General features: G+C 32.7%; 1 protein-coding gene across 1 annotated transcript; it reads right to left on the reverse strand.

The window, feature by feature from the left end:
• Window positions 1-214: 214 nt before the first annotated feature.
• On the reverse strand, window positions 215-3,572 carry LOC143555095 (protein FAR1-RELATED SEQUENCE 3-like). The gene is made up of 7 exons (XM_077044721.1): window positions 3,542-3,572; window positions 2,760-2,889; window positions 1,916-2,020; window positions 1,463-1,478; window positions 1,096-1,414; window positions 914-975; window positions 215-577 (listed from the first exon to the last, which is right to left on the reverse strand). Exons 1-7 carry the CDS (start codon window positions 3,570-3,572, stop codon window positions 215-217), a joined length of 1,026 nt encoding a protein of 341 aa, XP_076900836.1.
• Between the last annotated feature and the right edge of the window lie 14,836 nt (window positions 3,573-18,408).

The following is an 18,408-nucleotide window of genomic DNA, read 5'->3' on the forward strand; positions in this document are numbered from 1 at the left end:
GCATGTTCGAATATCATGACCTCCCTTACCGCACACCGAGCAAACCCTTGATCGTTTCCCAGCACGACTGGCAGCTATCTCTTTTAATGATTTAAATCTTTTGTGAGAACCGCACACTTTATTTGCTAATACTAGTTGGAACTCAAATAGTAGACGTTGACGGTTGATCATATCCAAGAAGAGAAGCCAACATATCATTTTCTTCAAAATCGGTTTAGCTTGAGAACCCTCTTCTGCCTTCCCTCATGCTATTAATTTGATCTCTAACTTTGTTTAATGCTTCTATGTCTATGAATAACATATTACATATATTTTCAGTTGCAAACATTATGTCACGAACAATCTCATTAGCCTTATCAATGTTGCCATTAGCAACATCTTTACCGAAAATCGAACACTTGCTATTATTTGAAACTGCATCCCTCATCCAACGCCTCAAAATATACTTCTTAGGAATCTCATCAATCTCAAAAACGCTAAACGCAACAAAAACATGCCGGCACAACAAACCATATTGCTCAAACCTTTTGCAGCTACATGAAGCAGAAAAATCATTATCAGCAACAATGACGGATACCTGTGAAATAATAAACAGTTAGTTAAAAAAAGCTTCAATAACATAATTACTCTAATTTTAGAAATAATTACTCTACTTACAAAATTATGGTTTTATTTCAAGAATATGTACACTACCAAAAGAAATTTCTTATACTCTAATTAATAATAAACAGTTAGTTAAAAAAAACTTCAGTAACATAATCACTCTAATTATACTTATAATTACTCTATAACTAAAAAAACAAAAATATCTTATCTGTCACAATTAACATAATAATTTCTCTACTTATAAATATAATTTGTCTACAGCAAAGACAACAAAAACATTATTCATAAAAAATACACTAAAAAGTACCTGAAGGAAGCCTTTTCCAAAAGCTTCTTTATCTTTAACATAGATTTTTGCATTCGGTCCATCTTCAACAATGCCAAGGGGATGACATCTGTTAATACTACAATATATTTCTTCTTGAAAATCCCAGAAAATTGTCTGGGTTTATCTCTTAAGAGCATCAACTTCAAGTTCTGATTCAGTACATTCACCGGGTTTCGTATTCATCGTGTCATGATCATTTTTTCGATGAGCATATCTTTGAGTTTCAAGCGCCATATCAAAATGACTAAAAAACTCGAGAAGAGTTAGTTGTGAGTTTGAAACAAGACCAACGATTTGATTTTCACTCTCAGACCTTGATGTAGTATGCATAAGACCTGATAAAGGTTCATTATGGTAATATGCTGGAATCCACATTAATCTTAAACCAAACATAGTAGATATCCAAGAATTATCAATAAGACCAAATTCATTCACTATTTCATGCCATGTCACCTCAAACTCATCAGGTATCAATGGAATCTGTCCAAACTATGTTACAAATACAACGCTTAAAGTTCTCATTGTTACACAATGTGGGCCCAACCTGAAAACAAAAGAAAGATTTAAGGTCATGACAGAATATGGTTTGTAATATGAAACTAAAAAAATGCTTAAAATATAATTACTCTACTTAAAACATTTGTAGTTTTATTTCAAAATCTTTACACTAAATCTAAACTCTACAACATACAATTAAAATAATTACTCAACTTGAGTTTTTAATCACAGTATAAAGTTATGAGCAATCTCACTAACTAAAAACAAAATATAATTACTCTGCTTACAAAAATAATTACTCTATTTAGAAATTTAGCAATAATACTAACCTTATCAGCTATTTTCTTCATTATATGTCACATGCATAATTTGTGCCTGCTCTCAGTAAAAACGGATTCAATTGCTTGCTTCATGGCGGGATCTTGATCACTAACAACAACCTTTGATTAACGCCCAAATGCTTTCACTAAACATGTTAGTAACCACGTATAGGATTCAATCGGCTCCTTTGCAATAAGACCAGCTCCAAGATTAACATTGCGAAAATGATTGTCAATTCCGGTGAATGGAACGAAAACCATTTTGTACCTGTAGACAAAAAGAATCAAAATAAAAGGACATGTAAAATGTTTTACAATTAAAAAACAATAAATAAATAAAAATGAAGAAAACCTTACTTATTGGTATTGAATGTTGCATTGAAGGATATTACATCACTAAAAGTCAAATAATTCTTTTTACAAACTTTGTTTGCCCAAAATAATCCAGTTAGACAACCACTCTCATCCATGGTATAGTCAAAAGAAAAATCATGAAGATACTCTTTCTTGTTTAATAACCGTTAAGCAATCATTTCGGCATCAAATTCTCCAATATAGCAATTTATATTTCTTTTAAAATTCTTGCAGTCCGCAGCAGTTATACCAACATCATCAAAACCACCGTATTCTGTCCTCAAAATATTAAATGATTTAACATGACCTAGATTTAGTGTGGATAAAGAATATAACCTCTTTTGTTGCATAACTGTCAAATTTCGTGATGAAGGGAGAAAGTGCATATCTTCTTCGGAAATTAAAGTGTGATTATGTTCTTCAATAAACTTGTTTATCTTAGATGATTTGCCACCATCAACAGTACATAATGCAATCTATGCTAGACAACCGGTTCGAATAGAAGGCCTATTTCTACACTTCTTTTGTTTTTTTCCTTGATGAACTTCTTCAAGAGAATCAAATTTCTTTTGTGGCTTAGATCCCTCTTTTGAACATATAAAATACTTATATTATATAAAACCATTCTTTTCAGTTTGAGAACCTTTACGTACCGAAAAACCGCCTTTATTACATAAAAGTGAAGCATCCAAAGATGGAAAATCATGCCTTCAACTGGTTTTAATGGAGAAGATACAACAGGTTTGAACTTTATTCCAACAGTTATATCTCCTGTTATGTTATCTACATTAAGATCAGTCAAACGTATAATTACTCTACAAAGTTAAAATATCTACAAAAAGATCAAACATATAATTACACTACATATGATTAAATAATTACTCTATTTAGGATTAAACAATTACACTACTTATGCAAATAACTATTCTACTTATGATCTAATAATTACTCTACTTGTGAAAATAATTAATCTAGTTCTATAAAGTAAAAACTTGGGCATAAGTAATAAAAGAACAAAATACGCTAAGTATAAATGTAACTACTCTAGCTTCACGAATGCAATTTTTAGATAAATTCAAAAACTAATTGATAAATTAATTACACTACATATGATTAAATAACTACTCTATTTAGGATTAAACAATTACACTACTTATGCAAATAACTATTCTACGTATGATCTAATAATTACTCTACTTGTGAAAATAATTACTCTAGTTATATAAAGTAAAAACTTGGACATAAGTAATAAAAGAACAAAATACGCTAAGTATAAATGTAACTACTCTAGCTTCACGAATGCAGTTTTTAGATAAATTCAAAAACTAATTGATAAATTAACTGAATCATTCAATGAATTAGGTAGCTCGACAAATCAATAAACTAATTACACAATTAATCGAAGTTGATTGAAACCGAATGAAGAACTACATACCTTCAATTTCAGTGTCCATGTCTTCAGCCATTGAAGAAGTCAATTAAGCGAATACACGATAAGATTTGAGAAATTAAGAACACTTGATGTAGTTATATCGCTAACATTAACCCTAGGCAGCTACTCCGCAATGGCATTGTAATCTGTTTTTGAATTGATGGAGATCGTATAACTAATAGATGATCAACGCTAAAGAAATAGTTTGTGTTTGATTAATTACGAAATTGCCACCGCCCAATTCTTTGATTCGTACGTTTAGTACAGTTTTTTAATTTGTATTTGATCCATTCCCTATATATATAGGCTACAACACCATTACACCCTTGAAACAAAAACCCATATTTGCTGACTGGACGCCACACAACACAAAATATTCATTTTGTAGCCCCTCCACTGCACATAGACTAATTTAATGGTTTGATTTTAAAAGGAGTGAAAAACAAAGTTTTTAAAATATTATAAAAGAAATTAATTTTGTTGAATGTCAAATTACCTTACCATATCTCAGCATTTAAGATCGATCCTTGCCCGGGGCTTTGTTGTTGCCATCACCACTTTGGTGGGATGGTAAAGGCTTTGGCCTTTTGGTGAGAGGTCCAGGGTTCGATTCCTGGCATTGGCGGTATAATGTAAATAGTAGGAGGAAAGATTGAATGTTCAAAAAAAAAATATCTCAGCATTTAATGTTGTTAAATGTATACTTTTGAGCATTTAATTTGTGTTTACTTAAGACAGAAAATAAAGACACATTAATAATATTTAATGCTGAAGATATCATACATACATGAGGAAGAGGTGTTTAAATTAAAGCCAAACACAAGAAAGCAAGACAAGATCAAAAATACATTTCTCTCTCTGACTCCTACTCTGCTCTTCCGATCGAATGGAACGTCTATCAGGTAATCACTTAAGTTTTTGTTGTATATTTGCAAGAAAGTCGATCGCCATACGGCCTGTACCCTTTGAATGTGCATGGCCGTGCACATGTCGACTTGGCTGATTTCAATGTTTTTGTGTTCTGATCCATCCTGCATGTGTTTAGGATTCTTCTTCAATTGCTGCAACCGCGAAGTCGATCTGATCATGGACGAATTGGCTGACATCAAGCACTTCATCACCAATAACCATACGAAGTTGATGCACAAGAGTATCGAGATTAAAACAAGCACACATGCACTAAACGAGATGATTACCCAGACGATGTCTCGGATTCCACCTCCGGAAGATATCTTGTCCACATCCGGATCTGCTGAAACTACCCGGCTGCCATTCCAGAACGTTCCAATGTATGTAAGGGCTATGTCATCAGCAGCAAAGAGGAAAGACACCCCGTCCGCATCCAGATCTGCTGCAACTACCAGGCCACCATTCGAGAACATTCCAATGTATGTTAGGGCTATGGCACCAGCAAAGAGGGAAGACACTCCGAGCCCTTAAGGTTTAATTAGGGTTTGTATTTTGCGTTTGTGGGTGCAGATTGTGATTGTGTGATTCCGTAATGTGATTTGAGGAGTGTGTTGTTTGCCCTACCAACTAGAGTTTAACGGGTTTATATATATGTTTTGTGTTGAAAATTAATCCCAAAGTAATTTACTTTATGGTTTTGTTGTTTGAACTTTGCAATGATTTTCCTTTTGTGGCGTGACTTATAACTTACAAGCATGTTTTGTTCTCATATCTTTTAAATAAATTCTTGTAACTACAAGGTATAAGTTAGTTGTATATACTTCTCCCAATTATCTCATCATGGACAGGTTTTATGGGCGTTTAAATTATAGCCGTATTAGTCTGCGTGTTAAATTGATATTGTTTCAATTTTCATAGGGCATATGGATTCATAAGCCACTTTATTGTAATCGTTTTATAGTAAAAGGCAAATCTAATTATTATTATTTAAACCTTTAAATAAAGTTGTCAATTTGATCAGAAAAAAAAATTCATAAGCTAAAAGTGATATGTGTTCAAGACTTGCCATCAATGATGGATGACACAAGCATTCAGTTTTGTGCACTTTGTTACCTTGATACAAATTAATGTTGAGAAAATCCCCAAAATTCCGATGGGATCATTTTTATAAAAATCCAACCGTTTAGATTGACCAACTGACCGAACTTTAAACAGTTAGATCTGGCGAAAACAGAACATTAAAAAGTCGGTCCAACTGTTTAATAACTCATCAGTTTTCAGCAAAATTTGTCGTTTTATTTTAAAACAGTCGGACCTAACTTTTTATGCGGACACGTGAGTTGATACTTATCGAAGCATTAACCTCTAATGTCTCAGTTTCATAAAGTGCAACTACTTAGTTATAAGAGTTTATTATCCTACATGTTAATTTAGTACTTATCCAAATCTTTTAAATGTGTTCAAGATTATCTGAGTTTGAAATGATAGTCTTAGTATTTAGAGCAATAACTGATAAAAGAAAAATTTATTAAATATGTATGTAGCGGTAGCTTTCCGGATCTATGTTCAAATCTGAATCACGATGAACGCTGTTCAATTTTAGTAAACTAGAGGACTAAGTATGAACCCTCGAATGAAAGAAAACGTCATGCATAACGATGGATATTGTTGACATTAACTTTAGCTTTCACTAAATTCTATCTGAAAAAAAATGTCTAGATTTGACATATATACCTCAAACACGCTAATACCATTACGATTAACAACTCAAAGACGAGGAAACATACATGCAGAATTTAAATTGGCATCAAAGTAGAATTTGATTAGACGTGTCTTTTTCTCTCCTACGATACACATACAAAGTTAGTTAAAATCAACAAAGCTTAAACGATTATCCTCCTATAAACGTTTGAATTGGACTATTAACATATGAGAAGATGGATCTCAAAATTAGAGGTGAAAAATAAGTTTTTAAAATACTATAAATGGAGTTAATTTTTTTACATGTAAACCATATTTGAGCATTTAATTTTGTTAAAACTTAAACTTTCACACTAAAACCTGATAAAAATTTAAAAAGAAATTATGTTTATTAAGAGAGAAAATAGAGCAGGTAATCAATTTTTGATTTATATCTGCAATATCAATTCTGTTTATAATGTATCTGGGCATAGTTAATTTGTCTGAAAACATCACTAGCAAAATCAGATGGCCGCTTCTTTATCAAAGCCCTTTTTGTCATGTTGATGTGTCGTTTTAATTTTAGAAATTTTGGGGATTTTAATTTGAGCTACGGTTTGTGTCTTGTGTTTATGGGTGTAGATTGTGTTATACGATAATGTAATTTTAGGAGTGCGTTGTTTGCTCTACCGACTCAAGTTAAATAGGTTTACGTTTGTTTTGTGTCGAAATTTGATCCTAAAGTTATTTACTTTCCCATGGATCGTTGTTTGAACATGGCAATCTCAGCCATTATCCTTTTGGAGTGTGACATATTACAAGCATGTTTTGTTCTCTTATCGTTTTAATAAATTCTTGTAACTACAAGGTATTTTTCGTTTGTATTTTACGTTGAAAGGATTTGCATTAATTTAAAACCAAAAGCTGAAATACTTTTCCCAGTTTCTTATCATGGACAGGTTTTATAGGCGCTTGAATTATAGTCATATTAGTCTGCATGTTAAATTGATTGTTACACTTTTCATAGGACGAATGGATTCATAAGCTAAAAAATGTTAGGTGTTCAAGACTTGCCATAACTGATGGATGCCACATGCATTCAGTTTTCCCATAATTGATTGTAGCTTTTGCTTCTTATTAACAACAATGAAAGACGTGAGTACTCCTGTCAGTGGTGTGCTTGTTTACATATATTTTAGAATTCTAAGACTTGTTTGTAGGATCACGGTTTTAGCTTTCTGATTGATATATGCTAAGGTTATTATATTGCGGTTGTCGGATTTAATGGTGTATTTTGTTATGCGGGTTGCAAAAACATTCTGCACTTAATTATTACCTTGACAAATTGTGAACATATGTGCCACCGGCCATCCATAGCAGCTGCTCGCACTAGGTTACGGAAAATGTAACAAGAACTCCGTTAGTGCTAGTGCCAATGTTCTATATGAATGCATAGAATTCCGTTTATGGGGCAGTAAAAGGATGAAACCGGCAACGATGGTGAATTTGGAGTGTTGCTGCTCCCTGGCATGGCCGTAGGTGGTGAGATTTGAGGGTGAAGAAGGTGGCGTTGGTACTTGATGGCATGATGTAACATTTAGTAGTGGTGTTCGTTTTCATGGTGGAAACTTCGGTGACAACTTCAAGTATCGCAATTTGGGAAAGTTGAGCTGGTTGGAGCGGATCTATGTGACGACATTAATACCACGCATTCGTATAGAAGATGGCACCAACGCTAGCACAAGTAAATCGTGTTACATTTTCCATAAGCGAGTTCAAACATCAGTGGTTACCAGTGGCGCATGAGTACACCATTTGTTGATTCGCACATTGGGCTACGCCTGCATTGATACACCCGTGAAGTACATTTGCACTCTATATATGTATATCAAGAAAACAGCACATCCATTCTTTATATTATCCTTCCCTATTAAGGTATTCTTCAACCTCGACTCGATTAAAACAGTTGTTTCACTCATTCTCCAATTTCAAATGATGATTTTCAGTAACAATGGAACATGAAAAACATGAAGAATGACACACAACTTTAATGGGAACAAAATTTAGGTCAACGAGGCTATATAAGGCACGGTATGTCAAGGGATGTTATGGATGAGAGAGGATTGTATGAATTAAAAAAAAATCAGAAGTTGTTTATGAAATTCAGTTATAGCAATATATCAACGTGGTGGTCAATCTTTCTCAATTCAATCATAGAGACTTACCCACTGCTCGTTTCTGAATTTTGTTTCAAATGGTTGTTTGTTTGATCATCTTTATGTTCCTAATTTCTTCTAACATGAAATCACAAATAGCTACAAAGGTTAAAGGAGCACTTACATCTTGAATTCAACAACTACCATTCCAATATTCTAGACCTCAAAACCACTTTCATATAACGAAGTTATTGACCTTGGAACTGCAAGCCATGTCTCATCAGAGCAAACTCATAAACTCATTTGACAACCTTAGTCAGATATGTTTGGATTTCTTGATCCTGTGTATTTCCAATCTAGTTAGTTCATGGAAAAGAGTAATATTGTTTATAGTTTTGGAGTTGTTAATTTTCGTTGGGACTATGGACCCGAGAAAGGCCAAATTATCTGTAACAAGATTTGGTGAAATTTAAAGAACAGCGTGTGATGTCTATTTTTTGATCGAGTAGTGATTAAAGAGGGTATTAAAGATGAGCTTATGTTACTAGCTAACCTTGCAAATGATGATGCAATTTAGCTAGAAAGTATAGGCCAACAATACAAAAAGTACCATTATACTTATGTCCAAACTGCTCGCCGCTCGTTCGCCGCCCGCTCAAAAATCGCTCGAAAAATGCTCGTTCGATTTCGGCTCGATTTGGAAATGAGCCGTTCGGCTCGGTCCGGTTTGAAAACAAACCAAGCACGAGCAAAGCCTCGCTCTGTTCGGTTCGGTTCGGTTTGTTTTTGCTTGAATTATATATATATATAAGGTAAGGATCTTAAGAGAACCCTTTTCAAATTGAGAACTTTGAGAACCATTTTGGGCCACTAAAAACACCTTTAAATAAAATATTTAAAAAAATCATAAAACAAAAAATAATAAAAATTTTAAAAAACTAAAAAAACCAAAATTCTTATATTTCATTCCGGTTTCATTAAAAAAATAAAAAAAAAAGTCGTAATATACACATATGTATAATTTTATATAATCTTTAGTTACGTAATATACACATATGTACAGTATCATTTATCTTAAATTATACACATGTGTACAAAAAAAACATGTAAATGTACATATATGTATATACTATACATATGTGTATATAATTTAGCTAAACCGAGTTTTTTTATTTATTTTTTATTTTTTATGAAACCGGGATGATAAAATAAGAATTTTGGTTTTTTTACTCTTTTGATTTTTGTGATTTTTTTTATTTTATGATTTTTTTATGTTTGGGTTTTTTGTGGTTTAAAATGGTTCTTATAGTTCTCAATTTCATAAAGGTTCTCTCATGATCCTGATCCTATATATATATATATATATATATATATATATATGTATTATATATATATATATATGTATTATATATATATATATAAATAAAGTATGTTTTAAAGCTTTTGAAATTTTCTTCTTTTGTGACTTTATAGTTCAGTTTTAAACTCTAGTTGCTCGTTTTATATATGTTTTCTTGTTAACTTTGAGTCTTAGACATTTTAGAACCATTTTGGGCCACTAAAAACACCTTTAAATAAATTATTTAAAAAAATCATAAAACAAAAAATAATAAAAATTTTAAAAAGGTAAAAAAACCAAAATTCTTATATTTCATTCCGGTTTCATTAAAAAAATAAAAAAAAACGTCATAATATACACATATGTATAATTTTATATAATCTTTAGTTACGTAATATACACATATGTACAGTATCATTTATCTTAAATTATACACATGTGTACAAAAAAAACATGTAAATGTGTATATACTATACATATGTGTATATAATTTAGCTAAACCGAGTTTTTTTATTTATTTTTTATTTTTTATGAAACCGGGATGATAAAATAAGAATTTTGGTTTTTTTACTCTTTTGATTTTTGTGATTTTTTTTATTTTATGATTTTTTTATGTTTGGGTTTTTTGTGGTTTAAAATGGTATACACATATGTATAATTTTATATAATATACACATATGTATAATTTTATATAATCTTTAGTTACGTAATATACACATATGTATAGTATCATTTATCTTAAATTATACACATGTGTACAAAAAAAACATGTAAATGTACATATATGTATATACTATACATATGTGTATATAATTTAGCTAAACCGAGTTTTTTTATTTATTTTTTAGTTTTTATGAAACCGGGATGATAAAATAAGAATTTTGGTTTTTTTACTCTTTTGATTTTTGTGATTTTTTTTATTTTCTGATTTTTTTATGTTTGGGTTTTTTGTGGTTTAAAATGGTTCTTATAGTTCTCAATTTCAAAAAGGTTCTCTCAGGATCCTTATCCTATATATATATATATATATATATATATATATATATATATATATATATATATATATATATATATATATAAAGTATGTTTTAAAGCTTTTGAAATTTTCTTCTTTTGTGACTTTATAGTTCAGTTTTAAACTCTAGTTGCTCGTTTTATATATGTTTTCTTGTTAACTTTGAGTCTTAGACATTTTAGGGTTGGAAGTCTATACATTTTGAAGTTGAAAGTCTTGAATTAATGATACTTTTTGTTTTTAGATATTTAAAATTAAAAACTTTGTACGAAATCAAGCCAAACCAAGCCACTCGGTTTCAAACCAAACCATGTTCAAGCATAAAAATATCCCTCGTTTTATAAAGTTCAATCCGCTCGTTTCGGCTGGCTTTCAAACCAAACCAAGTATGAGCAAGCCCGCGCTTGGTTATGCTCGATTCGTGAACAGCCCTAGAAGTTTTACAAGCGTCACACATCCCACTACGATTCAAACTAGAGGTGGCAATATGGGTTTGGTTGGATTTGGGTGATGGGTTAGAATAGGTTTGGGTCAGGAGGATGGGTATGGATCAGGATAAATTTTTAAAACAGAGGGTTGTGATGGGTATGGGTCAATATGGGTAAAGTAAACCCATCTTGACCCAAGTAAATGCTAAAATACAAAGGTTTTTAAAAACCCCTGAAAATATATTAAAAAATAATTAAAAAAACAATAGCTCAAAATATAAATTAAAAATGAAAAATGTGCAATTACTAAAATGTTTTCCCCATCGTTTTCGTTTATAAAAAAAATAAAATAAAAAAATTGGTTTTGTGTTGGTTCAAGTTTAATTTTCAAAAAAAATTTCGGTTCGGTTTTGATTTTTTTATTTCGGTCTGCTTCGATATATGTTCGGTTTTTATTTCTCAGTTTCTATTCAGTTTTGTAGGTTTTGTTTGAAATAAAGTTGGATAGAGCTTGTTTTAATCCATTCTAACCCATAAACAAACCCATTCTAACATATAACTAAAAGTCACTAGCATTTTCCTAACCAATCTTGACCTTCTTGCAAAATCCTTTTGATATATCATAACCAATTTCAGTTTTAAAAGTTATCTATATTGACCCAAGCAACCCATTTGAGTTTTTTGCCACCCCTAATTCAAACCAATACCAAAGTCGTCATTATGGGAAATAAGTTTTTGGGAAGTTCTGGGGTTATAGTTGCCAAAAATAAAAGTTTTTAGGAAGTTCTATTTCATATATCTTTTAAATAAAACAACTAGAATATGCACTGGCATATGCGAAAGCATATTTCATCAAACTACAAAGATTAGGGAACAAGATATCAATCTAATTTTGTATTAGAATAATTTCTTTCAATTTTAACGATTGTTGCAACCAATAAACGAATTTATGTACTTAATTATTTAAACCAACTTATAAAAAAATGTAAACCCTACTGCAAACTCAGCCTCCATCCCAAACTTTTATGAATTAGTGTTATATTGGTGATTTCTTTTAAGTTCTTCAACCTTTGGTTTGACTTTCAAGACTCAAGAACCTTTGACTCGTCTTTCTCATCTTTTCCTCTAACATTTCGGGTAAGTTGTCTGAATGAAAAATGTTTTTTTATCTAACTAACGAAAGCCCTCAAACAATTTCAGTGATTGATGGAGTTTCATGGGTCAATTTGATCCCGACCCATTTAGGGTTATAAAAGTCAATTCTTATGTTTAGTCAATTGCTAATGATTCTTTTCAAAATTAGCTTTCAGGTCAGAAGACTTTTATGTTTGTCTTGACATTTTGAGTACACTGATCAGAACCCGACTCCAGATTCGAAGTTAGTATTCTAAAAAGTACAAGCTTGCTTGAACATTAAATATTTCATATCTTGAGTTTTCTACATATGTTAGATCAGATTCCAGCGGCTATGTTCTCGTTTTTAATTTTGTTTTAATATCTCAAAGTTTCAGGTATGTTCGTGTCAGATCAATCAACGCGTTAAGAGCTCGGAACTCATTTATTTTTCTTATTTTATTATTTATCTCGCCTATTCGTTAAGGTGAGTAATCACTCCCCATATTTTATTGTTTTAAACTTTTCTTAGGACCTTATGCGTATCTTATAATATTTTATATGTCATGTTATAACACTTGCAAATATTGAATATTGTGTAGTTGATCAATTAAATGTATATATGTAACATGCTTACTTGCTCGATTGTTATTTATTGCATTCGGATAAGTCCATCACAATATATCTCATTTAGCATGATCATACACCGACTTTGTAGCCATAGCCCGTGTTCATGAGGCATGGTCAAACAACAACAATTATTTGCTCATTATTTAATTTTTGATACTCATGATATGATTTGCGGTTTTTCTCATATATTATATTTTTATCAGCTAGTGATTACTTGCTCAACTTTATGTTAACAAACCTATTGTATTTTGTTCGTATATACAGGTTATATACGTGGTTGAAGTGAAGTTTGGAGACTTAGTTTGGACTTTAGGGTATTTAATAAAAAGACAAGTTTCGATATTTTGTTTATTTTTCTTTTGGATTTATTGTGTTTGTTGAGATAATGTGTACTTGGGCTATTTAATAAAATAATTTAGATATTGTCATAAATATTGCATGATAATGTCTTGTGACCTGTGAGCAATCAGTTCTCGCTCCGGCATTTCCGCCTTATGTTGGGGTGTGACAATAAGTAAACACATGACACATACTATAGCAGTGTAGCCTATGGCAGCATAAAAGCAATATCTAGAAAGATAGATATTAACTAGCTGGGTGTCCTTTTTCATGTCCTTCAACTTCTCCTTTTAAATCCTCATTGAAGCCATCACAAGATCTTGTTTCTGCATGCAGAAACAATTAGTTATCGAAACTTATTATTGAACATGTTTAAAATTTACAAGACTATATCATGGTATCATTAAATATCACATTAAAAACATGGTGTTTTTTGTTGCCGTTAATCTCACCAAATGATTCCGACAACAGTTTGACTCATTTTGACTGAAACAAAGTTGTCTTGAATTACCAGCTGTAGCAGGCCCTTAGTTCTTGTAACTACAAGTTTGGCCTTCAGACTATTCACCGGCTAATGTTCGACCTATAGGAATTCTAGTTATCCTTTCTGAACAGGTTTGTTTTTCTTTCATCATTTGATTTGTTTGATTATGCATATTGTAATTCATTCCAATTATTGTGATTATTTTTGCTTAATTTAATCACTATGAAGATTAAGCATATGAGATTATCGGGGATGGGTTAGGTTATAATGGGAATTATAGTTTTTATAGGAAGGATGAGAAGTAATCTAGTCGTCAATTGATTTTGGACATGGATGGTTGAGGTTATTTTATGGGTAAAATCAAGTGTTACATAAGGGGAATGGCATAATAGGGATAACACATTTGTTGACTTTCTCATCTTACATGCTAGGCACACGTTAATTATCCTATCATTTTAAAACGTTCATAAATTTTTTATATTACATGTTTTTAAACAAAACAAGATCACCATAATAACAATTGTTTTTTATCTTTTATACGAGTACCATATAGTTATATAAAAATTTAAAATATTAGTGGGTTTTTTTACAAATTGTGTTTTACAATAATTGTGTTTTACAAAATTGTACTCTACAAAATTGTTTTATCAAATTGTGTTATACAATCGTGTTTTTTACATTGTGTTTTCCTTTGTGATTTTTCCGGAGGCTTTTCTGACAACTATTTTCTAGCGAATTTCCGGTGAAATTTTCCGGCAAAAAATCCCGACGACTTTTCCAACCAAAAAATTCCAATGACTTTTTCGACGAAATTTTATGCCGAGGTGGTGCGATGAGTGACGGTTGTGGTGGTGGTGGGCGGTGGAGTGGTGGTTGTAGGAGATGAGTGAAGATGTATGTGGTTTTTTGTTTCTTCTACATGTTACAAGTAATTTTGTTTCTTCTTTATGTTATATTTGACTTTCTAAATATGTAAGTGGGTTTTTGTTTCTTTTATAGGTTATAAGTAGTTTTGTTTCTTCTATATGTTATATTTGATTTTCGAATTAGAACTTTCTCTAAAGGAAAAATACGATGTGGCCGATACAGAAATGTGGTTTAAGAATTGACACCGCAAACAACATAATTGCAACAAAATATGTGGAAGAATCTAAATAAAAATATTCTAGAAGATGTTGATTTTTTATTAATGTATGTTATCGTGAATGCAAAGAAATGAAGACCTAAATAAGGGATTATCTAGCTTTACCAAAATATATAAAAGTACATATAATGGGACCAATTGGGGTGCATATCCTTATGCATATGATGACATTGCAAGGAAATTATAAGTACATTTTTAAGACAATAAGATTTCATGTTTAAACCTCAATTGTATTGATTGTTAATGTTGTGTTTACTTGATTACAAATAACCTTATTTATAACCATGCAATAACTTGTTAGACAAGAATAGAAGAAAAACTAACTTAAAAACACCCTAGATTTGCAAGTACGACAACCAGGTCCCCAAACTTACGCAATATTACACTAACAATCACCCCCTAATCTTGTGACACCGTTGAAGCTTCGCACCTCGTTAAACTTCAACCGTGGCAACTCTTTTGTAAGGATGTCTGCTCATTGTAAATCTCCGCTAACATGATCCACCTTGATTTTTTCTCTCTCGATGCACTCTCGAATGAAATAGTACGACGTGTTGATGTGTTTACTTCTTTCGTGAAAAACCGGGTTCTTCATCAAGGCAATAGCCTATGAATTATAAACCTTCAACGTTATGATTTTTTCCTATTCTTCGGTCATCACTAACAACAAACCCCGAAGCCATAAGGCTTGACATGCAGTCGTTGTAGCTTCCATAAATTCAGCCTCGCACAATGATAACGCCATTGTTCCTAGTTTTTGAGAAACCCATGATATCGGTGATGTACCATAGTAAAAAATCATATATGAGGTGCTATGACCATCATCAATATCCTCTGCATGACTACTATCACTATACCCATGCAACATATTGTTTTCGCCTCTCGAGTAAGTAATACCAAAGTCTAGTGAACCTCTTAGATATCGGAAAATATATTTAACCTCTTAAGCATGAGATTGAGTTGGTTATTGCATGAATTGAGTTGCATAACCAACCGAGTAGCTAAAACTGGGTCTCGTATGAGTTAAATACCGCAAGCTTTCAATTACTTTTCTATAACAGGTCAGATCTAACTTCAGATTCTCATCTTCGTTAGAAAAATTTAAGCCTGGTTCCATCGGAAATTGAGTCGAGTTACATTTCCAAGGATTTGCTTCATTTAGGATCTTTGTTGCATAGCCGTTTTGCTTTAATGTTATCCCACGATCTCTTTGTTTAACTTCGATCACGATTTAGTAATGCAACAACCAGAGGTCACTCATCTTGAACCTTGACTCCATTTATCTTTTGAAATTTGATATCTCTTGCACGCTTGTGCCCGTCACTATCAAATCATCTACAAAAACTCCAACAAGTAGTAGTATTTGACCGGAACACTGTTTTTAAACTGATTGTTCTTATTTACATCGGGTGAACTGAGTTCCTTTAATGACCTGTCTAGTTTAGTATTCCACGCCCTTGGTGCTTGGTGTAGACCATATAACGCTTTAACCAACATGTACACTTTTATATCTTTACCCTTTTTAGCGAACCCATTCGGTTGAAATACGTACATCTCTTCTTTTAAATCACCATGAGGAAACGCGGATTTTACATCCAAGTGATACACTTCCCAACCTCGATTTGCAGCTAAAGAAAGTAAAAGGCTTACGGTTTTAATTCTCGCCACCTGTGTGAACACCTCTTCGAGGTCAATCCCATATTTCTGAACATACCCCTTAGCTATAAGTCAGGCCTTGTACTTGGTTATTTTCCAGAATTCATCTCTTTTGATTTTGTAACATCCCGAAATTTCTAAAAGTAATATTAATTATATTATTTAATATTAGTGGGAAAGATTACTCGGGTTAGTGGGGAAATAATAAAATAAAGTAGGAGTTATTACGAGTCCGGCTCATGTTGGGTTAAATGGATATGGGTTATGGACTTGGGTTAGGAAGGAAAGAAGAAAAGACCATGGACTTAAGCCCATGATCCATAATTATATAAACCTTAATTACCCATTTAATTCATTCATTACACATATTCCATGCACCACCAAAACACACACTTATGCTCTCTCTCTCTAATTTCTCTCCTTTCTTTAGCCGAACCAAGATAGAAAACCGATCCCGATCCAAGGTAATGATAGGATGACGTTGTACAAACTCAAACCCGTTAGATTTAGTCACGAAACGACGAGCCGACACCGTTAAACCGTTAAAGTCACGAGATCCGGGTGGAATCTGGTATAAACCGAACCTAATATGAGCTTAGGGGTCGCCCTAGCTCAGATCTGGATCGAACGGGACGAAAAACGGTGGAAATCGAGTCAGGTCTCGTTTTTCCCGGTGAAGCCGCGGTTTTCCGGCAACGGCGCTGGAAAGGCGGCGGGTATGAAGAAGGATATGTCAAAGAATGTTTCTAACATTCTCTGACCTAACCCTAATTCGTTAACGGGTAGTTAATGAACTAGGGGTGATTCGTCAAGTAATTCGTTAATGGGAGCTTAACGAACTAGGCTTAGTTCGTGTCCAAGTTCATTTTGGAAAAGATAACGAATTAGCCCCAAATTCGTTATTACTGTTCGTTAAAAGGAGATAACGAACTGAAAGGTTCAATTCATTACAAAAGGACCAGTTCATTATAGGGTCTAATTCGCTATGAGGACTGGTTCGTTGTAAGGGTTCAATTCGCTAAGAAGTTCAATTCGTTAACCAGACCAAACGAATAAGGTCCAGTTTGTTATAAGTCCAATTCGTTAAGAACCAAGTAACGAACTGGAAGTTTAAAAAAATGACAGAACAATCCCTGGACTTAGAAAAGAATGAGATAATTACATAATAGTCCTTGGACTTTGATAATTTATGAAAGATACCTTTAAAGGTAAACGAGTAACGATTAACTAACAGGTAAAGAACCAATGAAGTAAAACCGGCTTAGATACGTAAGATTAATTGAGTAAACAATAAGAAGAGCTAGAACCGTATTTAATATATGTGATGATTATACAGTTAGTCGTGCACAGCTCAGGAAAGGAATAACCATAAACGGTGAACGAAATCGCGTTCAGGTGAGTTTTTAGCCCCATTTTCCTTGTTATATTTTCGGGGTTGTGTGCATACTCGATGTGAAGTGTAAATACACTTACCTTAAGTGGTAAGTGTATGCTATAGATGATATTCGAGGTAGCTATTATATAATGCTTGTCGGTGCGTGAACAATCTTCGGATATTACACGTATCACCAAGGATAGTGATTGCCTAGTGGTTATTAGTGTGTATGAATGCTATGATGTGACTTGCTTATTATGTAAATAATGAACTGATAGGAAGTGTGTTATAGACAAGTAGAAGTAGGGTGTGATAGAAGTTAATAGGGGTCTAGTAAGGGTGTTAGTGGCATAACGTGGGTACGTGGTAGGGTAAGCCTATATGTGCCTTCGTTATTAAAGTGGCATAACGTGAGTGTGTGGTAGAGTAAGTCTATGCATGTCTTCGTTATTAAAGTGGCATAGAGTGAGTGCGTGGTAGAGTAAGTCTATGCGTGCCTTCGTTATTAAAGTGGCATAACGTGAGTGCGTGGTAGAGTAAGTCTATGCGTGTCTTCGTTATTAAAGTGGCATAGCGTGAGTGCGTGGTAGAGTAAGTCTATG

Source organism: Bidens hawaiensis, unplaced genomic scaffold, assembly GCF_021521415.1.
Source record: "Bidens hawaiensis isolate Kalapana, Puna unplaced genomic scaffold, B.hawaiensis_p1.1 tig00017953_1, whole genome shotgun sequence".
In the NCBI taxonomy this organism is placed as follows: domain Eukaryota; kingdom Viridiplantae; phylum Streptophyta; class Magnoliopsida; order Asterales; family Asteraceae; genus Bidens; species Bidens hawaiensis.

Coding starts and splice junctions, on each gene's coding strand:
- LOC143555095 (XM_077044721.1), bottom strand. CDS start 3,572: ATGGCTGAAGACATGGACACTGAAATTGAAG. Junction 2,890..3,541: donor CATGGACACTGAAATTGAAG/GTATGTAGTTCT, acceptor ATCTTAATGTAG/ATAACATAACAGGAGATATA. Junction 2,021..2,759: donor GTAATAAAGGCGGTTTTTCG/GTACGTAAAGGT, acceptor TTTTGTCTACAG/GTACAAAATGGTTTTCGTTC.